This window comes from Anolis carolinensis, chromosome 6 (assembly GCF_035594765.1).
Source record: "Anolis carolinensis isolate JA03-04 chromosome 6, rAnoCar3.1.pri, whole genome shotgun sequence".
Classification (NCBI taxonomy): Eukaryota; Metazoa; Chordata; class Lepidosauria; order Squamata; family Dactyloidae; genus Anolis; species Anolis carolinensis.
Genome location: NC_085846.1, coordinates 16,768,121 through 16,791,673, shown reverse-complemented (window position 1 = coordinate 16,791,673; position 23,553 = coordinate 16,768,121). Strand labels below are relative to the sequence as shown.

Sequence of the window (23,553 nt, the reverse complement as noted above, 5' to 3'; positions counted from 1 at the left end):
TTAGGGGAAAAGGAGAATGGAATGCATTCCTCTGATAAGAAGTGACACAAGGCAGCTATGGGTAGAGGGGGAGGTAATGGTGGAGACGTTGTCACCGATAACATTATAGAATCGCATATCCAAATCCCTTCCTCATCCTATATAGGAAGGTCATTTGTACAGTAAGATTTATCTTCCAAATTCACCAACAAAATGTGAACCACATGATTTGACAGGGACAGCCTTATTGAGCCTCTGTCTTTCCACTTTTTGGCTGCTTTTCAAATGTCACAGTTTCTCTTTCCTCCTCTTGCATTGTCCTAATCTTATTTCAGGTGCTGAAAACTAAGTTCAAAGAACAAAAATAGAATATGACATTCAATTAAATCAGCAGAGAAGGGAAAGGAAATGAAGATGTGCAATCTTGTTTTTTTCCAGTAGACTAAGGGCAAGGGCCAGGGACTCTGGTGGCAAACTGTTAAACCGCTGAGCTGCAGAACTTGCTGACTGAAAGGTTGGCAGTTTGATTCCTTGAGCGGGATGAGCTCCTGTCATAAGCCCCAGCTTCTGCCAACCTAGCAGTTCAAAAATATGCAAATGTGAGTAGATCAATAGGTACCGCTTTGGTGGGAAGGTAATGGTGTTCTGTGCAGTGATGCTGGTCAAAAGACCTAGGAGGTGTTTATGGACAATGCCGGCTCTTCGGCTTAGAAATGGAGATGAGCACTGCCTCACAGAGTTGGACTCGACTAGACTTAATATCAAGGGGAAACCTTTACCTTTACCTAAGGACAAGGGCAAAATGTTGCATCCTTTCCCAGCTTGTGCGGTGTTCCTCATTAATGTTTACCACCTTGACCTTACTCTGATGTTGTTTGGCCACGTGTCATTTTCATCTGTGAAAGGTTGGGGGTGGCGCATATGGTATGCTCCAAAGAAAGACCAGTAGCAAAACAGATGGTTACATATCAGACAGATGACGTCTAGAAAGGCTTTTGGGAATATTAGATTGTACATCTATGATTATTGTGGATACACACTTGTACATATGCATTAGAGGAAATGTAATCTATGTGTTATGGGTGCATGCTGCATATCTAAGAGAAATGGGTTTGTGAACAGTTTGGGGAAGAGTTTTTACGTAGGAGTGTGAATGAACCATTGTGCCAAGTCTGAACACTCTGCGAACAAGTCTGTTAACATGGGAGCAGAGACAACAGAGAGTCCTGAAGCACTGCTTAGCAAATTTGACAGCACATTTATTTTTGTATGATCTTTCGTGGACTCTCTCCCACTTCATCAAGGGCATGAGGTGTTACCCTGATCATAGAAGGAAAGTTCGCAAGACTGGGTAGATTTAGATAGTAACAATGAGATTTGAGAGAAATTAACTGTAGAAAGTACTGACAATTATGTTATTATTTCACCAAACTTTTACTGATCAGCACAAACATTCTAGCAATAGTTAAGTTCATGCAGAGGTGCAATGTTGGAGTGGAGGTTAAATGAAACAATTTTCCTCGTACTAAATAAAATGGCATTTCCCATCAGTCCGCATTTTTTTTTAGCATCACAGTAACTTAAAAGTTCAGTTCAACATTTAGGAACATAGATTAATCATCCAAAGGAAAGGTTCAGCAAAGCTACCAAGTCAATGTAATTATGGCAAATAGAAGAATTCCAGCAAGCTTTGAGCAATGTGTTAAAGCATCTTGGAATAATTGATGCAAAACCAATGTTCAGTATCTCACTCTCTGCAGAGATTTAGGGACAGAAGGAAAATTTCACAGAATTATTTCAATAAGGCAATGTCTTCATTTTGCCCTCCTCCATAGCTACATCTCTAATCTCTTCGCTGTTTCAGCTTTTAAGATGAGAAAGAAACCATCACTGTTTTTATTGCAGGAGGTGAACATAATCACCCCTCTGGGAATTTTTGGAATAAGAACAGTTTACCTGTAAATGAAACCTAACTCTAGAATGAATTCTGAATTTCCTAGAAGTGTTTGTGTGATATACTTTTTCAGGATCTGAGGTCTTCGGTTTAAGAACAACAACAACAACAACAACAACTGGGGTGCAATATCTAAAACTGCAAACACAGTAGAAAGGAACATCTGCATAGAAATTAGTAATGTGCATGTGAATTAAGTCACACACATATTTCAGTCTGGAATCACTTCCACAAAGAAAGTCCTTATCCAATCAAGTGATAGATGCATGAAGTGCCAATGACCACCATTTGGGTTTCCACGAGGCATCATGTAGGACAGTGAGAGATTTATATAAAATAACAGAACCAAAGTAGACATTTTGTTTTCTCTCATTAATTCTTTTCAAGCTATTGCCTTTAGACAGAAAAGTCTATAAGGTCATACATAACACTATTTTACGAGTCAGCTCTTGTCAGAAATACTGGTCTTTGCCTCTGCTGGGCCTACAACGAAAACGTAACAGTCTTCTGGATGCCTCTGGAGAATAGGAAGAGTATGATGCGGGTTCAAATCTCTGCTCAACTACATTAATTATCTGGTACTCTTGGCCTAGTCTACTTTGAGAGGACTAAAGGTCAGAGGGAACAGAACATATCCTCCTTTAGGATAAAGATATAATAAACATACGAGGTAAATCAAATAGGTAGTCCCTTACAACTTATCCATTATTTACCATTACAGTACTGATCTTGTTGAGAATCCTTTAACCACTACTGAATTTGAAAACCTATGATTTACAGTAAACAATCATTGCATGGAAGACAAACCCAAAGAGCTAGGGTTTTTTTTACATCAACATTTATTATTTAACAATTATGGTTAAATAATAAAAAAAGAAAAAAGAAGAGAAGGAATGAACTCAGAGGTGTTCATTAGACTTGAGGTGATAATCTCAGGTGGAGGTATTGCTATTGATTTCTCCAGCCTCCCGGACTCCAAGCTGGAATAAGGAAAATATTTTTTTGTCTGTTGTTTCGATTGGCACAAATCCTGCCCCTCTTGCAAGGTTGGTCACTCGGGAAGAGAACTCCAACAGCTGTTCCTTGCGGAGGTCAGGCAAGAAGCTATGAAAAGAAGCATTATTGTTATTGAAGAACCAAGGAGCCCTGACTTTCCTTCAATGTCTTGGTTAAGTTGGCAGACTGTTCTAACTCATTTGGCATTCTATAATCCCAAAGGACTCTTGATTCTCTGAAATCTAAATGCTCCCTGAAAGAAACCCAACGGCCATTAATCCTTATTTGTTTTAGGGCATCCCACTCATATCATCAACTGGCCTCAGTCAGCAAAAAAGCTCAAGACAAATTATGCTTGGGTATCCGTAACTGAGCACAGAATAAACTTGTGCTGTCATCAGATGTGAAGGAAGCCGAGGATGTCTCTTTTTTTAAAGAGAGAGAGAGAGAAGTGGAGCAGGTGTTTTTTACTCAGCTGTGACTTTCACATTTGTTTCTTTTTCAGAACTATTTATATCCTGACTTTTTGAATTAATATGGCTATTTCCAATAATAGTGAAAAAGAAACAAGAAAGAAAAGTAATACTGTATGTCTCATAGATATTTTGTTACAACATATATTTTATTATCTTTTTCTTCTTGTTTCTTTTCCCCACACACAGAAAAACCACAGACTGAAAGTAGGAGCAGCAGCCAAAGCATCTACATGACTGTTCATGAAAATCCCAGAGGAATAGCACTGTGTGAATTTGGAGCCTGAAACTCAGTAAGGCAGGCACTGGGCAAATCTCCTTGGGGAGGGAATTTCACAGCTGAGGTACCATTTTCTGAGTCTGGAAGGACTCTCAGCTCAAGTTCCTGCCTTTTGTAACAGGAGAGGATGCCTGGGATAGATAATCTCAAAAAGGAAGTGACTAGCTGAAAGGCACAGAAATGGGAAAGCAGCATTGTGAAATGCAAGCAAAACCTGAACATCTCCAATTAGTTAAAAACAAAAACTGCTGTCATGTTGAATGAATGGGACTTGCTCTCAGGTTAAGTGTGCTGAGAATTGCAATTTTCATAGAAATTTAAAATGACAAGAGGGAAGAGTTTAGCAGTCTGCACGAAAACAGCCAATTAGGTTGTGACTTTTTCTGCATTCTCTACCTTGCCTAGGTGTTTGCAGAGCATTGGCCTTTTACACCGCTTGTACTTCTTTGTTTCATCAGTCCAGAGATTTTCTCCATGTTATCTATTTATGAAGAAGGGATTGTCTGTCTCTATACAACATTTTTCTGAGTGGGTTGCAGCAGCCACTTGTCTGCCTTATGAACTAGCAGACAAACAGCTATCTGCTCAAGTGAGAAGTTACTTGGCTAGACGTGTCACAGCATTGGCTGCATTTCCAAAAGGGGTATTTCTACACGACATCTGTCAAACTGTTGACCATTAAATTTCCTCTCAGTTTAGACTGGACTCAAGGTCTCAAATGGAGGCTGTGTTTGGGAAAGTGGTGCTCTTCTCTTGTGTGGCATGATATTCAGTCTTAGTCTGTGTGAGTCTGCTACTAGTCTGACTCACACAGATTAGCAGTTTGCTAGTCTGCGTGAGTTATGGAATCCATGAAGAAGGCCAGGTTGTTTAATTATAACTGAAGTTATTTGAGTGAACTTGCACTGCATTTTTAATTAAAAAATTATATTGCTCTTTTTAAACTATGATCAAAGTGTGAGATTATGAGCTGACTTAAATCTCCATAGGAAGAAAGGTGGGGTATAAATAAAGAAAATAAATATAAGTACATAAATTCACAAAAACCTGTTTATCCACCCCTTGATGTATCCAACTTTCTTGGATCCTTGGCTGCTGCTTTGGTGTCAGTGGAACTGAGGTTTTAGATGGAAAATGCACTGGTATGGTACACGGGGAGCGGGCAGAACTAATGCCAAAAAGCTTATATAATAGCTTTAGTAGGCGGTGAACAATACACTATACAGGTGCAAGTGACACATTTGTGTGAGTCAAAAAAACCATGAAGAAAAACCCAATTTCCCCCCACAAAAGGAAAAGGATGGGAAGTTGAGAGCAACAGCTGTAGCTGGCAAACATCTTGGAAATTCTTGGCAGAAGGGATGGAAGGAAATCAAAATGTGCATATTTCACTCAATACCCCTTTTGTCCTTTTGGCAAACCTTTCTACAACTTTTCAGTCCCAAAGTCAAGCAATATGAATGTTTGAAAGAAATACTGCAGGTAATGAATGGAGGCTGAAAGGAAGGGAATGGGTGGAATTCCTCACCGGATAGGTACAAAATATAGCTTAAGAATTCATTTAGGCAAGGTGCAATCATTCCACATAGTGCATTATTTGTACAGGTATTTAGAAGCAATGCATTACAAATTCTTTTAAAAACATTTGCTTTTGATTCTGTATTGTGCATTACTTTTGCACATAAACATAATGAAATTCATTATGTTCCAGCTGTGCCTAATAATGATACAAACTCCATCTCCTATTTTTGTTCTAGCATTCCCTAAGAGCACCAGTCACTAGTGGTTTAGTACTGCCTTCAACTCTCTGTGTTAGGACAGTAAAAAGTCTTTTCCACCCTGCATTCATGTGAATGCGCAGATACTGGGAATGCCTTGGATATTAAGTGAAAGCCAGGATATAACCTTTTCTTATAAGCATCATTTAAGAAGCTGAATAGATACGTATGCTCCAGACATACAATAAAACTCTGAGGGTTGCAAAGGTAAACATAATCAGATGCCAAGAAGTTCCTGAATAAATGCAATCAAATAATTAAGAAACAGAGACCCTGCCAGGGATGCTAGGTTACCACTGAGATAAACTCATGGCATGAGTTTAAGTGTAGGGCTTCAGCTCCAAGTCAAGGAATCTATCTACTGCAAGAAAAGTGGGCTAATTTTTGCATATTGTGTGTAGTGGGAGGATTCTGCTGTCAAATAGTGAAGAAAATAATACTTACTTTGTTAGCTCCACAATAAGAGTGGCTTTTGTGGCCGACATCAGATTCAAATTTGGCTGTAGGAAGTGCACCATGCTACAAAAGACAAACAAGTACTTATCAATGTAACTTCCCTGTCTGGTGATGTACAAACATCCCTTAATTTAAAATTGACTAAATTACTATGCACTTCCTCAACATTTGCTCCAGGGGAAACAAGAAACTATTTTCCCAAAAAAGTTCCTTCCTGCCTTACAACAGCAGTGTATGTGTGCTGACGGTGCTGCATGCGTGAAATTTCCCCCGGGGGCACTGCAGTTCCCAGCATCAAACATGGTTCAGAGTTGTTTAAAAATTTAGCCGTACTGTTCCTTCCACTAGCTGGTTATTAGATTATTTTCCTCTTTTCTCTCCATCTTTTGTCCTCCTTATCCCTTTTTGTGTAATGTTTATTACATTGCAAGCCCTGTACCCTGGCAGAAAATTGATGTATAAAACTTAATAAACAAGTAAACGTACTTATCTGAGAAGACAGCATTTTGAATATGAATGTGCGAGTGTTTGTTGGAAACCAGGCAAAACATTGGAAAGAAGCATTTGAGAGAGCTCACTGCAATGAAGAAGAAACTTACCAAATCTAAAGATGGTTGGGTGGCCTAGTCACTTCAGATTACAATACCCAGTAAGTTTCACTAAGGACCTTTCTACACAGCCATATAATCCACATTATCCAAGCAGATAAACCACATTATCTGCTTTGAACTGGATTATATGAGTCCACACTGCCATATAATCAAAGCAGATAATCTGGATTTTATATGGCAGCGTAGAAGGGATTTAAGAATCAAGGGTTATTAGAAGATTCTCTGTGTATGTACTGATAAAGGCAGGGTGGGTGCCTGACCTGCTAAATGTTAACCATAAAGATAGAGATTATCATAAACCCTTACTTTAAATATGAAACAAAGAGCTCTATATATCAGTGACTTCCAATCTTTGGTCCTCCAAGTGTTTTGGATTTCAACTCACCAGCTGTTAGGAATGGTGGTAGCTGAAGTCCAAAACACCTGGAGGACCAATGGTTGGGAACCACTGTGTGATACAGTTGAGCACTATGAGTTGGATTGGTATGTAGTCCAAATAAAGTGACTACAAATTTTCCTGATTTCACTGTGCGACACCCTGTCCTTCTTCAAAACTCCAAAAGCTCTGGTTCTCAACACAACTGACTACTCCCTCCTTTCTCCACAGAAAACACAGGAACCTTGCTTCCAATAATTGCTTCCACATAACTCTTTCCCAAGAGTCTCAGGCCTTCACCCTCTCCATACCTGCAAGAGAAGAAGATGAGGTTGAAGAGTTGTCGATATTTGTCTTTGTGATGGAGCTCAGAGAGACAGTTGAGAGGCAGGAAGTAGACTCGGATATCTTCTGTGGTGAAAGGCCCTGTGTTATTGCAAGCACACAAACAGTGATGGTGGTGGGGAAGAAGTCAGACTGGGCAAAGGCAAGTGAACAGAAGAACAGATACTTTCTTATAACTGGAGATGCGACTGGAAATCAGTGCTTTTCTGTAACAGAGATGAGAATTTAGAGAGGAAAAGCAAAACGGAAGAATCTAGAGGTCAAAAATTTAGAGATTAAAAGCAGAAATTTGGAAGCCAGCAGCTAGCTTTCTGCATTGAAGTGTGGGGCAAACATGTAATAGACATATTTTCAAAACGCTGGAAAATTGATTATTCTAAGTACATATGAAGACATTTCACACCAAGTCATACTACTGGTCCAACCAGTCCAATCTGTTTAAACTGATTGGCAGTGAAGTAGAAAGATCTTCTCTAGCCTTGCTATCTATGATTTATTTTTTTAAAAATGGATTGTGCCTCCTTACCCACTCAAAGATGGGAGCTACATCACAAAATGAGGGGAGTTGAAAAGCTGTGTAAATCATTCGACAACACATTTCCAGATGTATCAATTTTCCTCCAGTAGAAACCTAATGTTAGGTTTCTACTTCAGCAGCCACTCAAAGTGCAGCATCAGAGAGCGAAAAAGGCCTGCTGCTGGAACCTATAGGGGTGCGGTAGAGGAAATGATATCTAACCATCTAAACTTAGCTTTTATTTGCTCATTTATTGTCCCTGACTCCATTTACCTGTTGTACTTTCACTGAGAGTTTTTCAAAGGGCAAAGAGTCACACAATATCTCTAACCAGTGCTGAAATCTTTGGGCCAGAAAATAATCTAAACCAGTGGTTCTCAACCTGGAGTGCCCAGACTGACAACTCACAGAAATCCCAGCCAGTTTACCACCTATTAGGATTTCTGGGAGTTGAAGGCCAAAAACATCTGGGGAACCCAGTTTGAGAACTACTTATCTAAACCCATTTGAACCAACAAGTAAACACATATTAATCTGTTGGGGGTCTCCACCCAAAGATATTCTGTGTAACTTCCTTAGACAGAGAACATGACTAGGTACTTACTATTGGAAGCATCCATCCTGGTATAGTCACCACTGCCATCCTCATTAGAAGGTGCCAATGGGTCATAGCGAACATTGTTCTGAAGTTCAGACAACAAGGCAGTGATATTGTGTAATGATATCTCTTGGGAACTCTGTCAATACAGAAAAGATTGGCTTGGGAAAATCCTGTCTTAGATCCCCTGCTGTTTACCTACTCTGGAACTAGCTTTTTCCCCATTTTAATCCCAAGTCATTTTATAGTTTACCTTACTGGGGATGCCATTGGTAGTCTTCAGCAGACTGGGATCTTCAGATTCAATTCCAAAGGTGATGTAGGGGCCAGTGGCTATGTCTCCCCAGTATCCCCGTGCTGGAAGAGGCTCCCCTTTCTGGGAGGCCAAAAAATTCATAATGAAAAATTTGGATTAGATGTTTCACTCTCCTCAAGACCATTAGTTAAAGACCCCAGGAGGGGAAAAAGCAATTACAAAGGCAGTCTAGGATTTATAGGGAAAATTTGGCAGGCAACCAAATTGATGGTCACACTACACTCTCCCATCTACTATAAATCCTCCCACACTTTGCCTTAGAGTTTCAAAGCAAACATGGGACTTGAAATTGGGTGTTTCCCCTGGAATTTTCTGTTCTGCTCTTTGTAGTGTAGGGACTGGTAATGGTAAGCATGGGAAACATGTCAGGAATCCCAAGAACAAGCAATGCATCTCATGAAAAGATGGATGTCTGAAGTAGATGACTGTTCATGGAAGCTTATGCCATGTAATAAGAATGCATACTTTTAAAGTGCAACAGAATTCTATTTTTGCTACAAATCTTAAGGTTGATATTTCATCCTAATTGTCAATTAGCTCTGGCAAAATGGATAGGAAAGATGGGGGAAATAAAATCTAAGATAATTAAGAACAAATATTGGAGTCTGGTGAGGAAGGAGCACTTTGAATACAGCTGGCTTCAGAATCATAGGCATAATCAGATTTAATCTCTGGATGTGTACTTAAAATAACTGATTAAAGCAACTACATCACAATAGACTTTAATTAATGGAGAGTTATAAATTAAGACTCCCTTCTCATATTTCATAAGCAAGACAGAGATTTTAGTGCATCATCCATGACGCTGCAGTAATAGGAATGACTGGGCTGGTTTAATTCAGAGTGATGGACTAGGAAAAAATGCATTCAAACTTCTGCTCAGCCTTGAAAAACTCATTCCATAGAATCACAGAGTTGAGATCTTGACTATGTTATTAAAAATCATTCTTTTCTCAGCCTGACCTATCTTGCAGAGCTGCTATGAATATAAAGGTGGGAGGGGCAGCATGTGTGCTTGAGCACTTGGTGGTATAAAACAAGGACAGTCAACTCTGGTGAGTTAGGATGCTACATTGGCTCCCAGAGGAACTTGCAGGGCACCCACCTCCTACGTTACATTTTTTCTCAGCAAAACTGTGTTTCCTAATAATAATAATAATAATAATAATAATAATAATAATAATAGTAATAATAATAATAACAACAACAACAATAATAATTTTTATTTCTTGCCTGCCTCTCCTCACAATTCAAAGCAGATTACATTGCTAAAACACAAATTCATCTAAAAACATGTGCTCCCCATATGCCTTCTAGGAGCTACAGAAAGGCAATTCTAGCATGCTTGCAGTGAAATTGGGATGAAAATAATGTGGGGATATGGCTCCTTAAAAATGCCTTCAGAGGCTGCAGGTGGCTCGGAGCTTGCAGTTCCCACTAAAACTACCCTCTTTATTCTGTCCTCCCCAACTCCCACAAAGGAAGGGAGACCCATCCTTATACTCTGTCCTTGGCCTAGAACAGTAAGGATTCAGATTCTTGGGGGGGGGGGGGGAGGCATCTCACATGTCTAAGAAGGCGGCCAGATGCTAATGTCTTGTTGGGGATGTCATAGGCACCTTCTCGCATTTCAAAGGCTATGCCTGTGTCACGCCAGTGGAAAAACTCACGGATGTTTATCACATTGGCCTAGGAGGAGAAAAAAAATCCCAACAGAAAAGCAGCAAATTCTAGGACACCATTCATGGCCTTTCCACAACAGCAGCCCCAGACAGAACTATGAGGACTTGCTTGACCATTGTTACACACCCCGTGTTCATGAAGCTTCATGGTGAGATCCCAATCACACACCCCACGGCGAGCGTCATAGCGGCTGCCCAGATACTGCCGGAGTCGCAAGTCCCAGAGTTGCTTGATTTGGAAAGCCTGTGGGTCGGGGTTCCGCCAGAACCGGAATATAGACTCCAATTGATCTCTCTCCTTGAACTATCCAAGAAATGAAATATGTTCATCAGTTGCTGGAACAGACAAAATTATTCAAGAATGGGTAAAGTGTGGCATCCAGGATCCCAGCAGCCAAAATGTTACCCCAATTGACCTTCAGGGAGTGTGGAGACATTTTTGACATATTTTGGCCCCTAGGACCATTTTAGACCCCTGAAAGTCATTTTTTAAATAAGAGGTTTACAGTAACTTACATAGTTGTTTCTTGTTGTTAAAAAAGGCCTCTCCTAGGTGAAAAATGCCATGGAGGGGCATTAAAAACAGAGAAAACTCTTCCCCAACCCCTTTCAGAAGCAAACTTTTTGATTTTGTTTTCAGGATATGTGTAGCCCAAGATCATGAGGAGAGGTATTGCTGCTTCCTAGTTGTCCACTGCTGCTGTGGTAGGTAGAACAGGAAGAAATGCGAGGTATGAAGTGACCTGACTCCATAAACATACTGCTGGGTTATTTTGTATTTTACCTTGAGGGCAGACAAGTCCACACTGGGCAGATGGGTCACTTGGAAATCGGAATCTGTGACGTATCGTATGAAGAGGTTTGCCTTCTCCTGCAAATAGGAAGCAGTTTGGCTTCGGAGAAGGGTATTCCCCATGAGGTCCAAAAATGTTTCACTCTTCTCTTGGGTGGGATTAAAAAGGAGAAATATTACTTGTGTTACTATTCCTTAGATGTCTATCTTCTAGAACTCTTCCCAACCTCCACTAGCTCTCTGTTTCCCTCTCACCTTGTAGTCCCATCTTTGTTGAAGGCTCCAGAGCTAGACTTAAAAACAGCAGTTGCCGACCTACAGTCTCCAGATTGTTCTCTAGCACATAGAACTGAGGCAAGGATAGAAACAATTAGGGGAGCATGCATTAAACAGTTTCCCTCCCAGCTGATGAAGTTGAGTAGAAGCCCTACAGCAGACTGCCTAGTACAGTGACATTTAAAGCCAAGGTCTCTCTGTACCATCCCAGGTACCTGAATTGGTGGTTTGAACTGAGAGATGACAGAGACACAGCTCGGGACCATCTGTGTACTAAATGTGTGCTCTACCCCTGAACTCTTTGAGACTACAAAAAGCTTAATCAAGTCACCACTCCCAAAAGGGAGGGCACACTTGGAGGGAACACCATGAAGGGCAAGAAGGTATCTTTGAACTGCTTTTTAACACTACAATACCGCTTTCTCCATTTGTATTCTGATCAAGGTTTTGTTTAATGTTCCAAATTAAGTGGCCTGGTTTAGTTCAAAATAAACTGCATTGCTACTCAAAGGATTCTAGCACCTTTATATTCCCTCTCCCACTGTAGTCCACTAGACTTTACCCCTATGTGCAAAATTCCAAAAATCTTAGCAGTGTGAGTATATTTGGACACTAAAACAAGAGTTTGAACTCCCTTTCCCCTGCCTTATTCATCCTTCCTCACTCATGAAAGTAAATTCCCCTTGTCATGAAATGAGACTCAAAAGCACTGGCTGCGAGGGGGAGTGCTGCCGATTTGCCACCTCCTGTTGAAGGAAGGTCACATCACAAGAGGATGCGCTGCTGGTGAATGTTGCCTCGTAGGAGTTGCAATAGGAAGGGAAGGGGCCTGCTGGGATGCTGCTTGTGTGACCCACCCTGCTCCATCATGGCATTTCTTCAGCTTTACATCCAGCCCCCGCGCATATGTCAACCCCCTGGCTTTGATGGGACATCAGCACTAGCTACCCGGGGTCTGAGAAGTTCTTGTTGGATAGTTGTCAAACCATCTCTGTCAGATGCCTCACATTGACAGCAGTGAATTTCAGGGAAGAAAATATGAGGCAAATATACTTCTGAGCAATGATTACAAAAGCTGAAAAATACAAAATAAAGATACAACAAATTACACATGTCTTAAGATAAACCTATAATAAAGAGACACACATTACACACATTGATTTTTCTCCGTGGCCATCGGCACAGTCGACTCATTGTTTTGAGGATATGACGTCCATCTATTGATCCCACAAGCAGGATGTTCAGTTCAGGAATATCATCCTGGGATGGCTGCAGATGTTCCACAGAGGACTCCAGACCTGTTGGGTAAGTGAAATGATTGTTCATGCACTATACTAAAGGCACATTCTGTTTTCTCACTGGGGAACTTTGGAACTTCTCTCTAATTATATTGGAATTATATGTGGATTTTCACTGAAAGCTCCTTTGAAAGTTGTTTGATGATGGCGATGAAGATGGTGGGAGAGATGATCATATAAAGCTGGTTCAAGCCATATTTCAAGGAGTCAGCATTGACTTTATTGCTAAAGGGCAAATTCTGTTCTTCCTGGGCATTCACTCCTCAGTGGAATTATAGATCCACTTGAAACTGTCTCTTCTGAACCATGCTGGAAGTAAGCTGTGTGCTTCATTTCTGAAATGTAAACATTTATTTTCAGTGTTTTTATTTCCCATTTAAAAGGGTGTGTATGTTTAATAAAAGGCCAGAGTTTATAGATGGTTTTGTGACTGAGGACCTATCCAACTTACTTTTTGAAAACCAATATTCTGTTGTAAAGCAGAAAATGTCAGAACCCTGGCTGCTGGGCACCAATAACCTTACACAGAGGCCAGTCTCTATCTAATATCTTTATTAAAGAAATATATAAATTCAATAAAAACAAGTGAAGAATATAGTTCAGAAGCAGACCTTTCAAATGAGGTCAAATATAGTCCAAAAATGTATTGTCCAATAAATGATATTAGAGTTCAAAGTTTTAATCCACTTGACCGAAACACACACTTTTGCCAAGCAATAGTGTGGGGAAATGACAGAGTCTTAGAGTCCAATGAAGCTTGACAACAAGGCTGGAAATAAACTTGATTCTTGACTAGGTCCATGACTGGAGACAAGGCAAAACATGAAGCATGAAGCAGGGTCCGTGGTTAAACCGCAAGGCAAGGCAAGGCTTGAAGCTTGATCCGGGAAGCAAGGAACTGGGGTTACGAAGTCCACACACGATCTCTCTCCTGAAGGTGATCAATTGACTCCGCAAAGAATCTCCCGTGTCAACCACCTATATTGGGTCTCGTTTCCCGCCAACAAATCTCTTTCCCTAGAGAACAAGAAACGAAACCCAACTTTGTCCAGATGCAAGACTCCTTAGATTTTCCCAAGGGAAGCAGGCCTAATCAGCCTGTTTGTTTGGCAGCGATCCGTAAACTCCTCCGTTGGGCTTCTCTGACTCCTCTGTCTTTAGAATAAAATTCTTTCCTGGGAAACGGAGGGGAGTTCTGCCCAAGGCCTGTTTTGCTGAATTCTTGAGGGCAAACGTCAACATCCGGCAGGTGAAGAGACTCCAGCTCTTGTTGAACCGGCGAAAACCCCATGTTTTCATCTTCATCTGCCACAATAGTACTAGGAACAGGACTACAAGGCCCATGAGGCATCACAGAAAAAGAGATTGTCAATGAACAAGATCTGCAGAAGAAGATGGCACCTGTATCTAAAATGCAGTGAGCGTGTTTCCAGAGTGACTCATCTCTGGAACTCTGTCTGCTGAGAGATGTACTTTGAGCAGAAGAACAAACCCGGAAGCTACAATGAGAGATCCTTCTAGAAAAGGTCACAGGCTTTACAGCTATAGGCCAGAACCCTCTACCATGATATATATTATGTAATTTTACATGTACTTAACTACATACCAGACAGTCTTAGAAACCTTGTTAGTGAATTGTGAAGATGTGTAGTAGGACACCAGCAAGAGTAATCTGATGTGCATTGGCACACCATAGCCAGTGTTTTAATTGGCAACAGAACTGATGTGCATTTGTCCCAATGTACATTGGACCTCCTATGTGGGAACATAACAGCAGCTGTTTACTTGATATGGATATTACAAAACTGTCCAATTCTAATTCCTGCAGATGTAAGTCCACTTATGACCTAAGTCCCCAAATAGGATTCTGTCCAAATCTTTTGACAACTGGGGCTTTTAGAAACATAGCTCTGCGTTTCCAGGATCTACAAATCCAGATTGTACAGGCAGTCCTTGTGAGTTACAAACATCAGACTTATAAACGCCTCATAATTAAGAATGGAGGTGAAACAACAGGAAGTGAGAAAAATCCACCCCTTGAAGGGGAAATTCACTCCTGAAAGAGTTATCATGGCGAAAAGGGATCTCCACTGAAGCTTTCTCATCAATCCTTGTTTCCACAACAAGCTAAATTTTTCCAAAATACAATTATCACAGGGACAGAAAGTAAGATGAAATATTCTGAACAGGGGCACAGAGAGCAAAACAAACATCACTGGGGCGTCAATCCTTCTCTTGGGCTATCCAAAGTGTGTGTGCAAGAGTCCAATGGAACAATAGAAGAAATACTCTAGGTATACTGTATTTTGGCACTAAAACTTTCATTTCTAAAATCGAAGACATGAAATATGGAAAATAGTGGCCCTCTGTGACAAGTGGTATTTACACAGAAGTTCTGTTTCTCTAGATATCAGTTGCTGGGTTTCTGGGCATTTCGCATATACTTTCCAGAGTCAAAGAAATCACAACCAAGTTAGATGCATTTAGCTAGAGGAAGTAGTTTCAAATTCCTCACAGAATTTGTGGGATAAGAAGGTCAAATCTCACTATAAAAGAAGCAAATAAATATTGGTGGTAGAAGTGGTACATACATGTATCTTGCAGGTCAAGCGCTGGAGAAAATCCCCACCAAGCTGTGGTGCCAAAACCATTGGCACTACCTGCTGCTGTCATGGCTGCACAGAAAACACAAGGCAAACATAGTGAAAAATAAATTCCCACTGAAATCTCACTCTTTGGCTGGAACCTCATAGACTTTTTCAAATCTTCACCCATATCTTGCTTTCTACATATAATTGCTCCAATTAAATTTCAATACTGTTGAATTTCTTATTGAATATTAAATTTTCTCCACATCTAATTGCTCTAGTTAAATCTCAGTATCACATAATATCTTAATAAATTTCAGTAGTAACATATTTTTACTCTATTAAAAACTTCAATAACAGTGTAGTGGCTACAAATTAATTTAATCTAAGAGTGATGAAACAAACATCCCTATCACTTTTTCCAAAAAGCAGTCTGACTCACACAACAAGTTGAGACATCACAATTGTAACGTTATCTCTGTTTTCTAGCATATTTGGGGTTTGACAAATGTTCCAAAACTATAGTGTTCCAAAACTAGGTCTCAAAAGCTTGCTTCGCTTTTTCAGTGGCCTGACCATGTGCATCTTCACGACCAAATCTGAGCAATTCACTTCTCAGGCAACATATTATCCTTACAATGTTGTTGTTTGTGTACCTTCAAGTAGTTTTCAACTCATGGCAACTCTATGGTGTACTTATCATAAGGTTTTCTGAGGCTGAGTGTGAAGGTCACCCCAGTGGGTTTCCATGACTGAGCAGGGAATCAACCACTGGTCTCCAGAGTCCTAGTAAGGGACACAAATCATTACGCCAAATTGGCTTTCATGGAAGCCTCTACCAAACACCAAATACATGACTGTGGCATACTGTCTAAGAAATAATCCCTCTAATGCAGTGCTTTCCAAATATTTCATATTGATGTAACACCTTTTAGACATGCATCATTTCGTAACACAGTAACTTAATTTTACTAACAAACCGGAGGCTAATCCAACCCCTTAAAAGAGATACAGACACATGATAAATGATAATAACAAAATGTATGTGGACCCAACATATCTCATGAAAACCTTTCATTTATATTTTTAAATATATGGTTTATTGCTTATTTCACATAGACTCAGAAGTTTGTTACGTTCACACGGTGCATTCACACACTGCAGCTGACCTGACGTGGTTTGGAAAGCTCTGCTCTAAAGAGTTTGAAGGGCTCAGAGGTTTGCATAGGGTTATCTTCCTGTGTCAGCTCCATCCCTTTTGATTGGTCACCAATATCCAACCAACTCAATTTCAACTCCTGCTATGTTACTCCACTAATTTGGACTTTGAACAAGCGTGCTTAACTCAACATGAATGTCACTGGTTTCAGAAATGGTATTGGATTTATTAAACACAAATGAGGTCTACGTCTAACTAACCTCAGTCACCCTGAATAGTTTATTTAGTCAAATAATTAAATAATGTTTGCATGGTTTAGTCTCATGGCGATCTTGCAAAATTCACCTTCTTCTGTTGACAGAATTTTAACCTGGGATTTGCAGTTTTAAAAAGACATCCACATAAATGAGCTATCAAGACGAAAATTGCTAGACAGTCTTTGAGAAAAATTCTGTCTGAAACCTGGAGAACTGCCAGCCCATAGACAGTACTAAGTTAGAAGGACCAGCTGTCTGACTTGCTGTAAACATCTTCCCAAGTTCCCTCACCCATTTTCCTAGCAATCTCAAGATGATGGGGGATATCAGAACCTGACGTCTGTAACTAGATTCTATGTTTTTGGAAATCAAGAACAAGGAGGAGGAGACTCATGTTTGAAGTGACTGTAATGTATCAGAAAGGGTATAGCGGTCTAAGTGATGGATTAAGATTCTGGGAGAGCAGGGTTTGAACTCCTTGACAAACTGTTGGATTGCATTAAGCAGGTGACACTGTCTCCACCTCAAAGGACAGTGATAACAAACCTACTGTTGAACAAATCTTGAAAAAAAAAGTCTTAGGATTGCCATAAGTCAGACAACATGAAGGCACAAGAAAACAGCAATGATGTTATCCGGGCAGCAACACTTGAAATTCATCAGTGCCTTTTCCCTATACTATTTCCGTAATATATAAATTAGCCTTGCCTTGCAATGCAAAGTGGTAGGCTACCACAAATTTTGCATAAATAAGGGTGAAGGCTCACAGTTAAGTAAGAAAAGGATGTGACATCAACAGCTAATATTAAAGGCTTCTACCTGTGTCTCTGCAGCTGATGCCAGTTGAAATAAGCAATGTTAAGCTAGACTGTCAAATGGGATGTAGTCCTGCATCCGCACATTTGGGAGCAAGGCATCACTGAACTAAATGTGAATCGTTTTTCAGCATACCTCTAGAATTGTATTGTTGCAGCCGCCATAGGCAACTGCATGGGAGACCAAAATATTCTAGAGCACTTCCAAATCTTGGTAAGAACACACAGTAGGTCCATTTAATAGTGGGAAATGTGGTTAGTCAACACTTACATAAACACTACTCCTTATACTAACAATTGTAATTACACTTCTCCACTAATCCAGAAGAAGTCATGCAGAGGCAAGATACCATCTGACTGCAAATCCCAGCAGTCTTTACCAGTAGCTATATTTGACTGGATTCAGCGTCCAATGACACAAGAGAAGGCAAAATGATCCCTACTCCTATGCTAATCCTTTCTTACTCATTTACACTGACAACCTGGCAAAATGGCACTACCTAGAGCAGTGGTTCTCAACCTGTGGGTCCCCAGATGTTTTGGCTTTCAATTCCCAGAAATCCTAACAGCTGGTAAACTGGCTGGGCTTTCTGGGAGTTGTAGGGCAAAACACTTGGGAACCCATAGGTTGAGAACCACTGACCTAGAGGAATCCTCCACCTTGCGTGACTGTGGAGCAGAACAAACAACTCAGCATCTATATGCTTGTCCACAATGCCCTGCCTCATGCACAGAGGAAGAACTGTTTAAAGCTACAGACAATGCATTCACTGTTGCCTGTTTTTGGTCTAAAATTATTTAGCTGATTGTGCTCCCTTTATTTTATCAGTTTTAAACTTATTATTTCTGCAATGCTTTTGACACAAAATAAATAACTCATTTACACTGATGCTCAGATGCTACTGTTGCAGCTGGATTCTTCCTGATTTCATTCCAGAGTTGATTTACCTTGCTTTGGTCCCTTACCTGCACCTTAGATTATTAGTCCATCCATATTGTATTAGATATTCCTCATCCAGAAATTCAAAATGTTCCCAATGGTCCACATGGGTGGATGAGAGAGTGACATTTTGTTTTCTGATAGCTCAATGTACACAAACTCTTTTGTGCACAACATTATGTTGAGGCTACATGTATCAAATGCATAGGAAACACATTTTATTTCATATTTACATTTCGGTCCCATCTCCAAGATATCTCACTATATGAGCATTGAAACAGTGTAGAAAAAGTCAAAACATTGAATTGCTGTCAGTTTTCCGGGCTGTATGGCCATGTTCCAGAGCATTTTCTCCTGACATTTCGCACACATCTATGGCAGGACTCCTCAGAGGTTGTGAGGTGTTGGAAACTAAACAAATGGAGTTTGTAGAATATTCAGGGTGGGAGAAAGAACTGTTGTCTGTTTGAGGCAAGTGTGAATGTTTAATTGGCTAGCTTGATTAGCACTGAATAGCTTCAAAGCCTGGCTGTTTCCTGCATGGGGGAGGAAACACGCAGTGCCCAAACACAAATCAAGGAACATTATTTTATTATGTATTGTTTTTAATGTTTGTATTGTTTGTCTATATATATAAAAGAGTGATGGCATCACGGCGACTCACAAAACAACAAAAGTACAGGCCCCGCAACCTCGAAATTTGACAACACAACCCATCATCCATGCCTCCAGGTTGATACAACAAAAAGAAAAGAAAAACAAAGTCCTAATTAGAGGGAGAGCAATAATTTTTTTTATCCAATTGCTGCCAGTTTTGAGGGCTAATCTCTGCCCACTTCGTCTCCTAGCAACCAACTCCTAGCAAGCCAAGGGACAGCCAGGGTTCAGTTAGGGGACAGGCAGACTTAGGCTATCTAATTTGCACTGGATTATATAGCAGTGTAGACTCAAGGCCCTTCCACACAGCTATATAACCCATTTATAATCTTATATTATCTGCTTTGCACTGGATTATCTTGACTCCACACTGCCATATAATCCACTTCAGTGGGCATTTTATACGGCTGTGAAGAAGGGTCCTCATATAATCCAGTTCTAAGCAGATAATATAAGATTATCAATAAACAGTAGACTCTCACTTATCCAACATAAACAGGCCGGCAGGATAAGTGAATATGTTGGATAATAAGAAGGGATTAAGGAAAAGCCTATTAAACATCAAATTAGGTAATCGTTATACAAATTAAGCACCAGAACATCATATTATACAACAAATTTGACAGAAAAAGTAGTTCCATGAGCAGTAATGCTATGTAGTAATTACAGTAGAGTCTAACTTATCCAACACTCGCTTATCCAATGTTCTGGATTATCCAATGCATTTTTGTAGTCAATGTTTTAATATATCATGATATTTTGGTGCTAAATTCATAAATACAGTAATTACTACATAGCATTACTGTGTATTGAACTACTTTTTCTGCCAAATATGTTGTCTAACATGATGTTTTGGTGCTTAATTTGTAAAATCATAACTTAATTTGATGTTTAATAGGGTTATCCTTAATTCCTCATTATCCAACATATTCGCTTATCCAACGTTCTGCCGGCCCGTTTATGTTGGATAAGTGAGACTCTACTGTACTGTATTTACAAATTTACCACTAAAATATCACAATGAATTTAAAACACTGACTACAAAAACATTGATTATGAAAAGGCAGACTGCGTTGGATAATCCAGAAAATTGTATAAGTGAATGATGGACAAGTGAGATTCTACTTTAATATGAAATTATTACTGGGATAGAATAATGCAGAACAATATAATCTCTGAAACCAGGACAGTAAATAAACAGGGGAATTCCACACAGGAAACAATCAGGGCCAGCTAACACCTCCCAACAAAGTATTCCCATCATCAAAGTCTGGCAAATCCTCTGTTTTCTCAGGGCCACACACAGTAGAAGCACATAAAATATCGCAAACAACACCACTCTGAAAACAAGGGAATTCCAAACAGGAAAGAATCAGGGCCAGCTAACACCTCTCAACAAAAAATTCACTCAGGGAGGAAACAGCCAGGTTTTAAAACTGCAAGGCCATTACATCCTAATCATTTTCCTAATTGCAGCATTCATACTTGCGTCCAACAGGAAAAAAAACCATTTAGAAATATTGTATATTCACAACCTTTAGGAAATAATATCCCCTGATGGCGCAGCATGTTAAAGCACTGAGCTGCTGAACTTCTGGACCGAAAGGCCACAGGTTTGAATTGGGGGAGCGGAGAGAGCCCCCACTGTTAGCCCCAGCTTCTGCCAACCCAGAAGTTCAAAAACATGCAAATGTGAGTGCATCAATAGGTACTGCTCCGGCGGGAAGGTAACGCCGCTCCATGCAGTCATCCCACATGACCTTGGAGGAGTCTACAGACAACGCCAGCTCTTGGGCTTAGAAATGGAGATGAGCACCAACCCCCAGAGTCAGACATGACTGGACTTAATGTCAGGGGAAAACCTTTACCCTTTACCTTAACTACCACCAATTCCTCAATACTTTATTTCCCATACCACCATATTTCGCCACAGCAACGTGTGGCCAGGCACAGCTAGTATTTTATAAATGCTATTAGCCTTGGACCCTAAATAAATAAAAATGAATAAACACATGCACCCACAAATGCTTGGGAGCAGAAGTATTTAGAACTTTGAAGATCAGAATTTGAGTCACCACTCAGCCATGAAACCAACTGGGTGAATTTGGGCAGGTAACACTCTCTCAGCTGCAGAGAGCAATGGCAAAACTCTCAAGGGGGACCCTGTGATGGATCACTTAAAGGTTATTTGAAAGCACACAATAACAGCAAACATGCAAATATTCCAACATTTGGGCGAAACAAACCTGAAATATAAAATACTCCTGCTCCCAAGCATTTGTGGGTGTATCTACACTGTAAAATTAATGCAATTTGACACCACTTTAATTGCTATGGCTCAATGCTATGCAATCCTGGGAGTTGTAGTTTTACAAGGTTCTGCCAAAGAGTGCTGGTGCCTCACCAAACCTTTGAGGAGTCCCATAAAATTGAGCCCTGGCAGTTTAAGTGGTGACAAACTGCATTAATTCTACAGTGTAGATGCACCCTGGGATAAGTGGTTATTCCATTTATAGTGCTCGCACACTCACTTTTGGGTGATTCCTCTTCTCAATATGGTGTTACTGCCCTTCAGTAATAACTCCACACCATTGTCCCCTTCTCTGTTTCCTCCCGAGTTTACTTACTTTGGGGGATACCGCCCCCTTCGTCGTCCCTCGAGTTGACAGACAGCCCTTCCGTTCAATCAGAGTGGAGAGTAACCAGGAAGCGCGCGCGGAGAAGGGAAACGGGCGAAGAGCTTCGCGTTGTCAGAGACGCGGTCTCCATGGCAACGGGGCCTAGGGCGCCGCGCCAAGCCTGGATTTTCCCAGTTCCCGTTTTTTCAAAACCTGGCTAGCCTTTGAAAGCCCACCAATAGTCCCATTAAAAAAGGTGATGTGTCATTCATTTCTTCACCAACAGCTGCAAGTGATGGTAGTTCATGCCCCCATTCTATAAATTACATTCCACATACAGTATATACTCCATGATTAGCAACTTGACATTCATGGGATCTGTAGTTTGACGAGGCACCAGCACTCTTTAGCAAAGAAGGCTAAAGATCTGGTATAACTCCCATGATTACAGCCACAGCAGTTAATGTGGCACTGAACTGCATTAATTTTGTTGTTTGAATCCAGGTTCCCTCAATGTAATAGTCCGAGTTTAAGCAGTTCAGATGAAGGAATATAACTCCCATAATCTCTCAACATCAATTTATTTATTTATTTATTTACAGTATTTATATTGGGCCCTTCTCACCCCGAAGGGGACTCAGGGTGGATTACATTATATACATATAGGGCAAACATTCAATGCCCATATACACATAGAACCGAGACAGAGACAGACAGACGCAGAGGCAATTTAACCTTCTTCTGAGGGGATGTTCGATTCTGGCCACAGGGGGGAGCAACTGCTTCATCATCCACTGTGACCGCACTTCCTCATTCCAACGTCGTAAATTGGTTAAATTTGCCTCCCCACTTTTTAAGTGGTACCTTATTTCCTACTTGATAGATGCAACTATCTTTTGGGTTGCTAGGTCAGCAATGAGCAGGGGCTATTTTTTATTTTTAATTGACGGGTGCTCACCCCACCATGGGCTGGCCTCGAACTCATGACCTCATGGTCAGAGTGATTTATTGCAGCAGGCTGCTCACCAGCCTGCGCCACAGCCCGGCCCGTAATCTCTCAACATCAACTTCCACCATCTCTCAGCATCAATTTCCATCATCTCTCAACATTAACTCCCATCATTTCTTAACTCATAAACATCTCGCATCATCTCTCAGCATCAACTCCCACCATCTCTCAACATCAACTCTCATTGTCTCTCAACATCAACTCATAAACGTCTCTCAACATCAACTTCTCAACATCAACACCCATCATCTCTTCAATATCAGTTCCCATCATTGCTCAACATCCACCATCTCTCAATATCAGCTCCCATAATCCCTCAATGTCAATGCCCACCATCTGCCAACATCAACTCCCACCATCTCCCAACATCAGCTCCCACCATCTCCCCAACATCAACTCCCACCATCTCCCAACATCAGCTCCCATCATCTCTCAACATCCGCTCCCATCATCTCTCAATATCAGCTCCCATAATCCCTCAATGTCAATGCCCACCATCTCCCAACATCAACTCCCACCATCTCTCAACATCAGCTCCCCTCATCTCCCAACATCAACTCCATCATTTCTCAACATCAGCTCTCATCAACTCTCAACATCAACTCCCACCATCTTCCAACATCAGCTCCCACCATCTCCCCAACATCAACTCCCAACATCTCCCAACATCAGCTCCCATCATCTCTCAACATCCGCTCCCATCATCTCTCAATATCAGCTCCCATAATCTCTCAATGTCAATGCCCACCATCTCCCAACATCAACTCCCACCATCTCTCAAC

General features: G+C 40.7%; 1 protein-coding gene and 1 long non-coding RNA gene across 4 annotated transcripts; one reads left to right on the top strand and one right to left on the bottom strand.

Moving 5' to 3' along the window:
• Positions 1-394: 394 nt before the first annotated feature.
• On the top strand, positions 395-6,401 carry LOC103280320 (uncharacterized). Its single transcript, XR_507294.2, has 2 exons — positions 395-578; positions 3,592-6,401. It is a non-coding gene; the product is annotated as an uncharacterized LOC103280320 (long non-coding RNA).
• On the bottom strand, positions 2,750-21,907 carry dnaaf3 (dynein axonemal assembly factor 3). 3 transcript variants are annotated; one of them, XM_062958056.1, is made up of 12 exons: positions 21,772-21,907; positions 15,320-15,403; positions 12,586-12,728; positions 11,410-11,503; positions 11,146-11,303; positions 10,489-10,665; positions 10,246-10,368; positions 8,617-8,739; positions 8,370-8,502; positions 7,215-7,329; positions 5,905-5,979; positions 2,750-3,037 (listed from the first exon to the last, which is right to left on the bottom strand). In XM_062958056.1, exons 2-12 carry the CDS (start codon positions 15,399-15,401, stop codon positions 2,866-2,868), a joined length of 1,395 nt encoding a protein of 464 aa, XP_062814126.1. In that variant the 5' UTR covers positions 15,402-15,403; positions 21,772-21,907; the 3' UTR covers positions 2,750-2,865. The 3 variants fall into 3 exon arrangements, with proteins under 3 accessions (XP_062814126.1, XP_008117136.2, XP_008117137.2); XM_008118929.3 differs by having other exon boundaries at positions 21,676-21,813; XM_008118930.3 differs by lacking the exon at positions 10,246-10,368 and having other exon boundaries at positions 21,676-21,814.
• Positions 21,908-23,553: the final 1,646 nt, after the last annotated feature.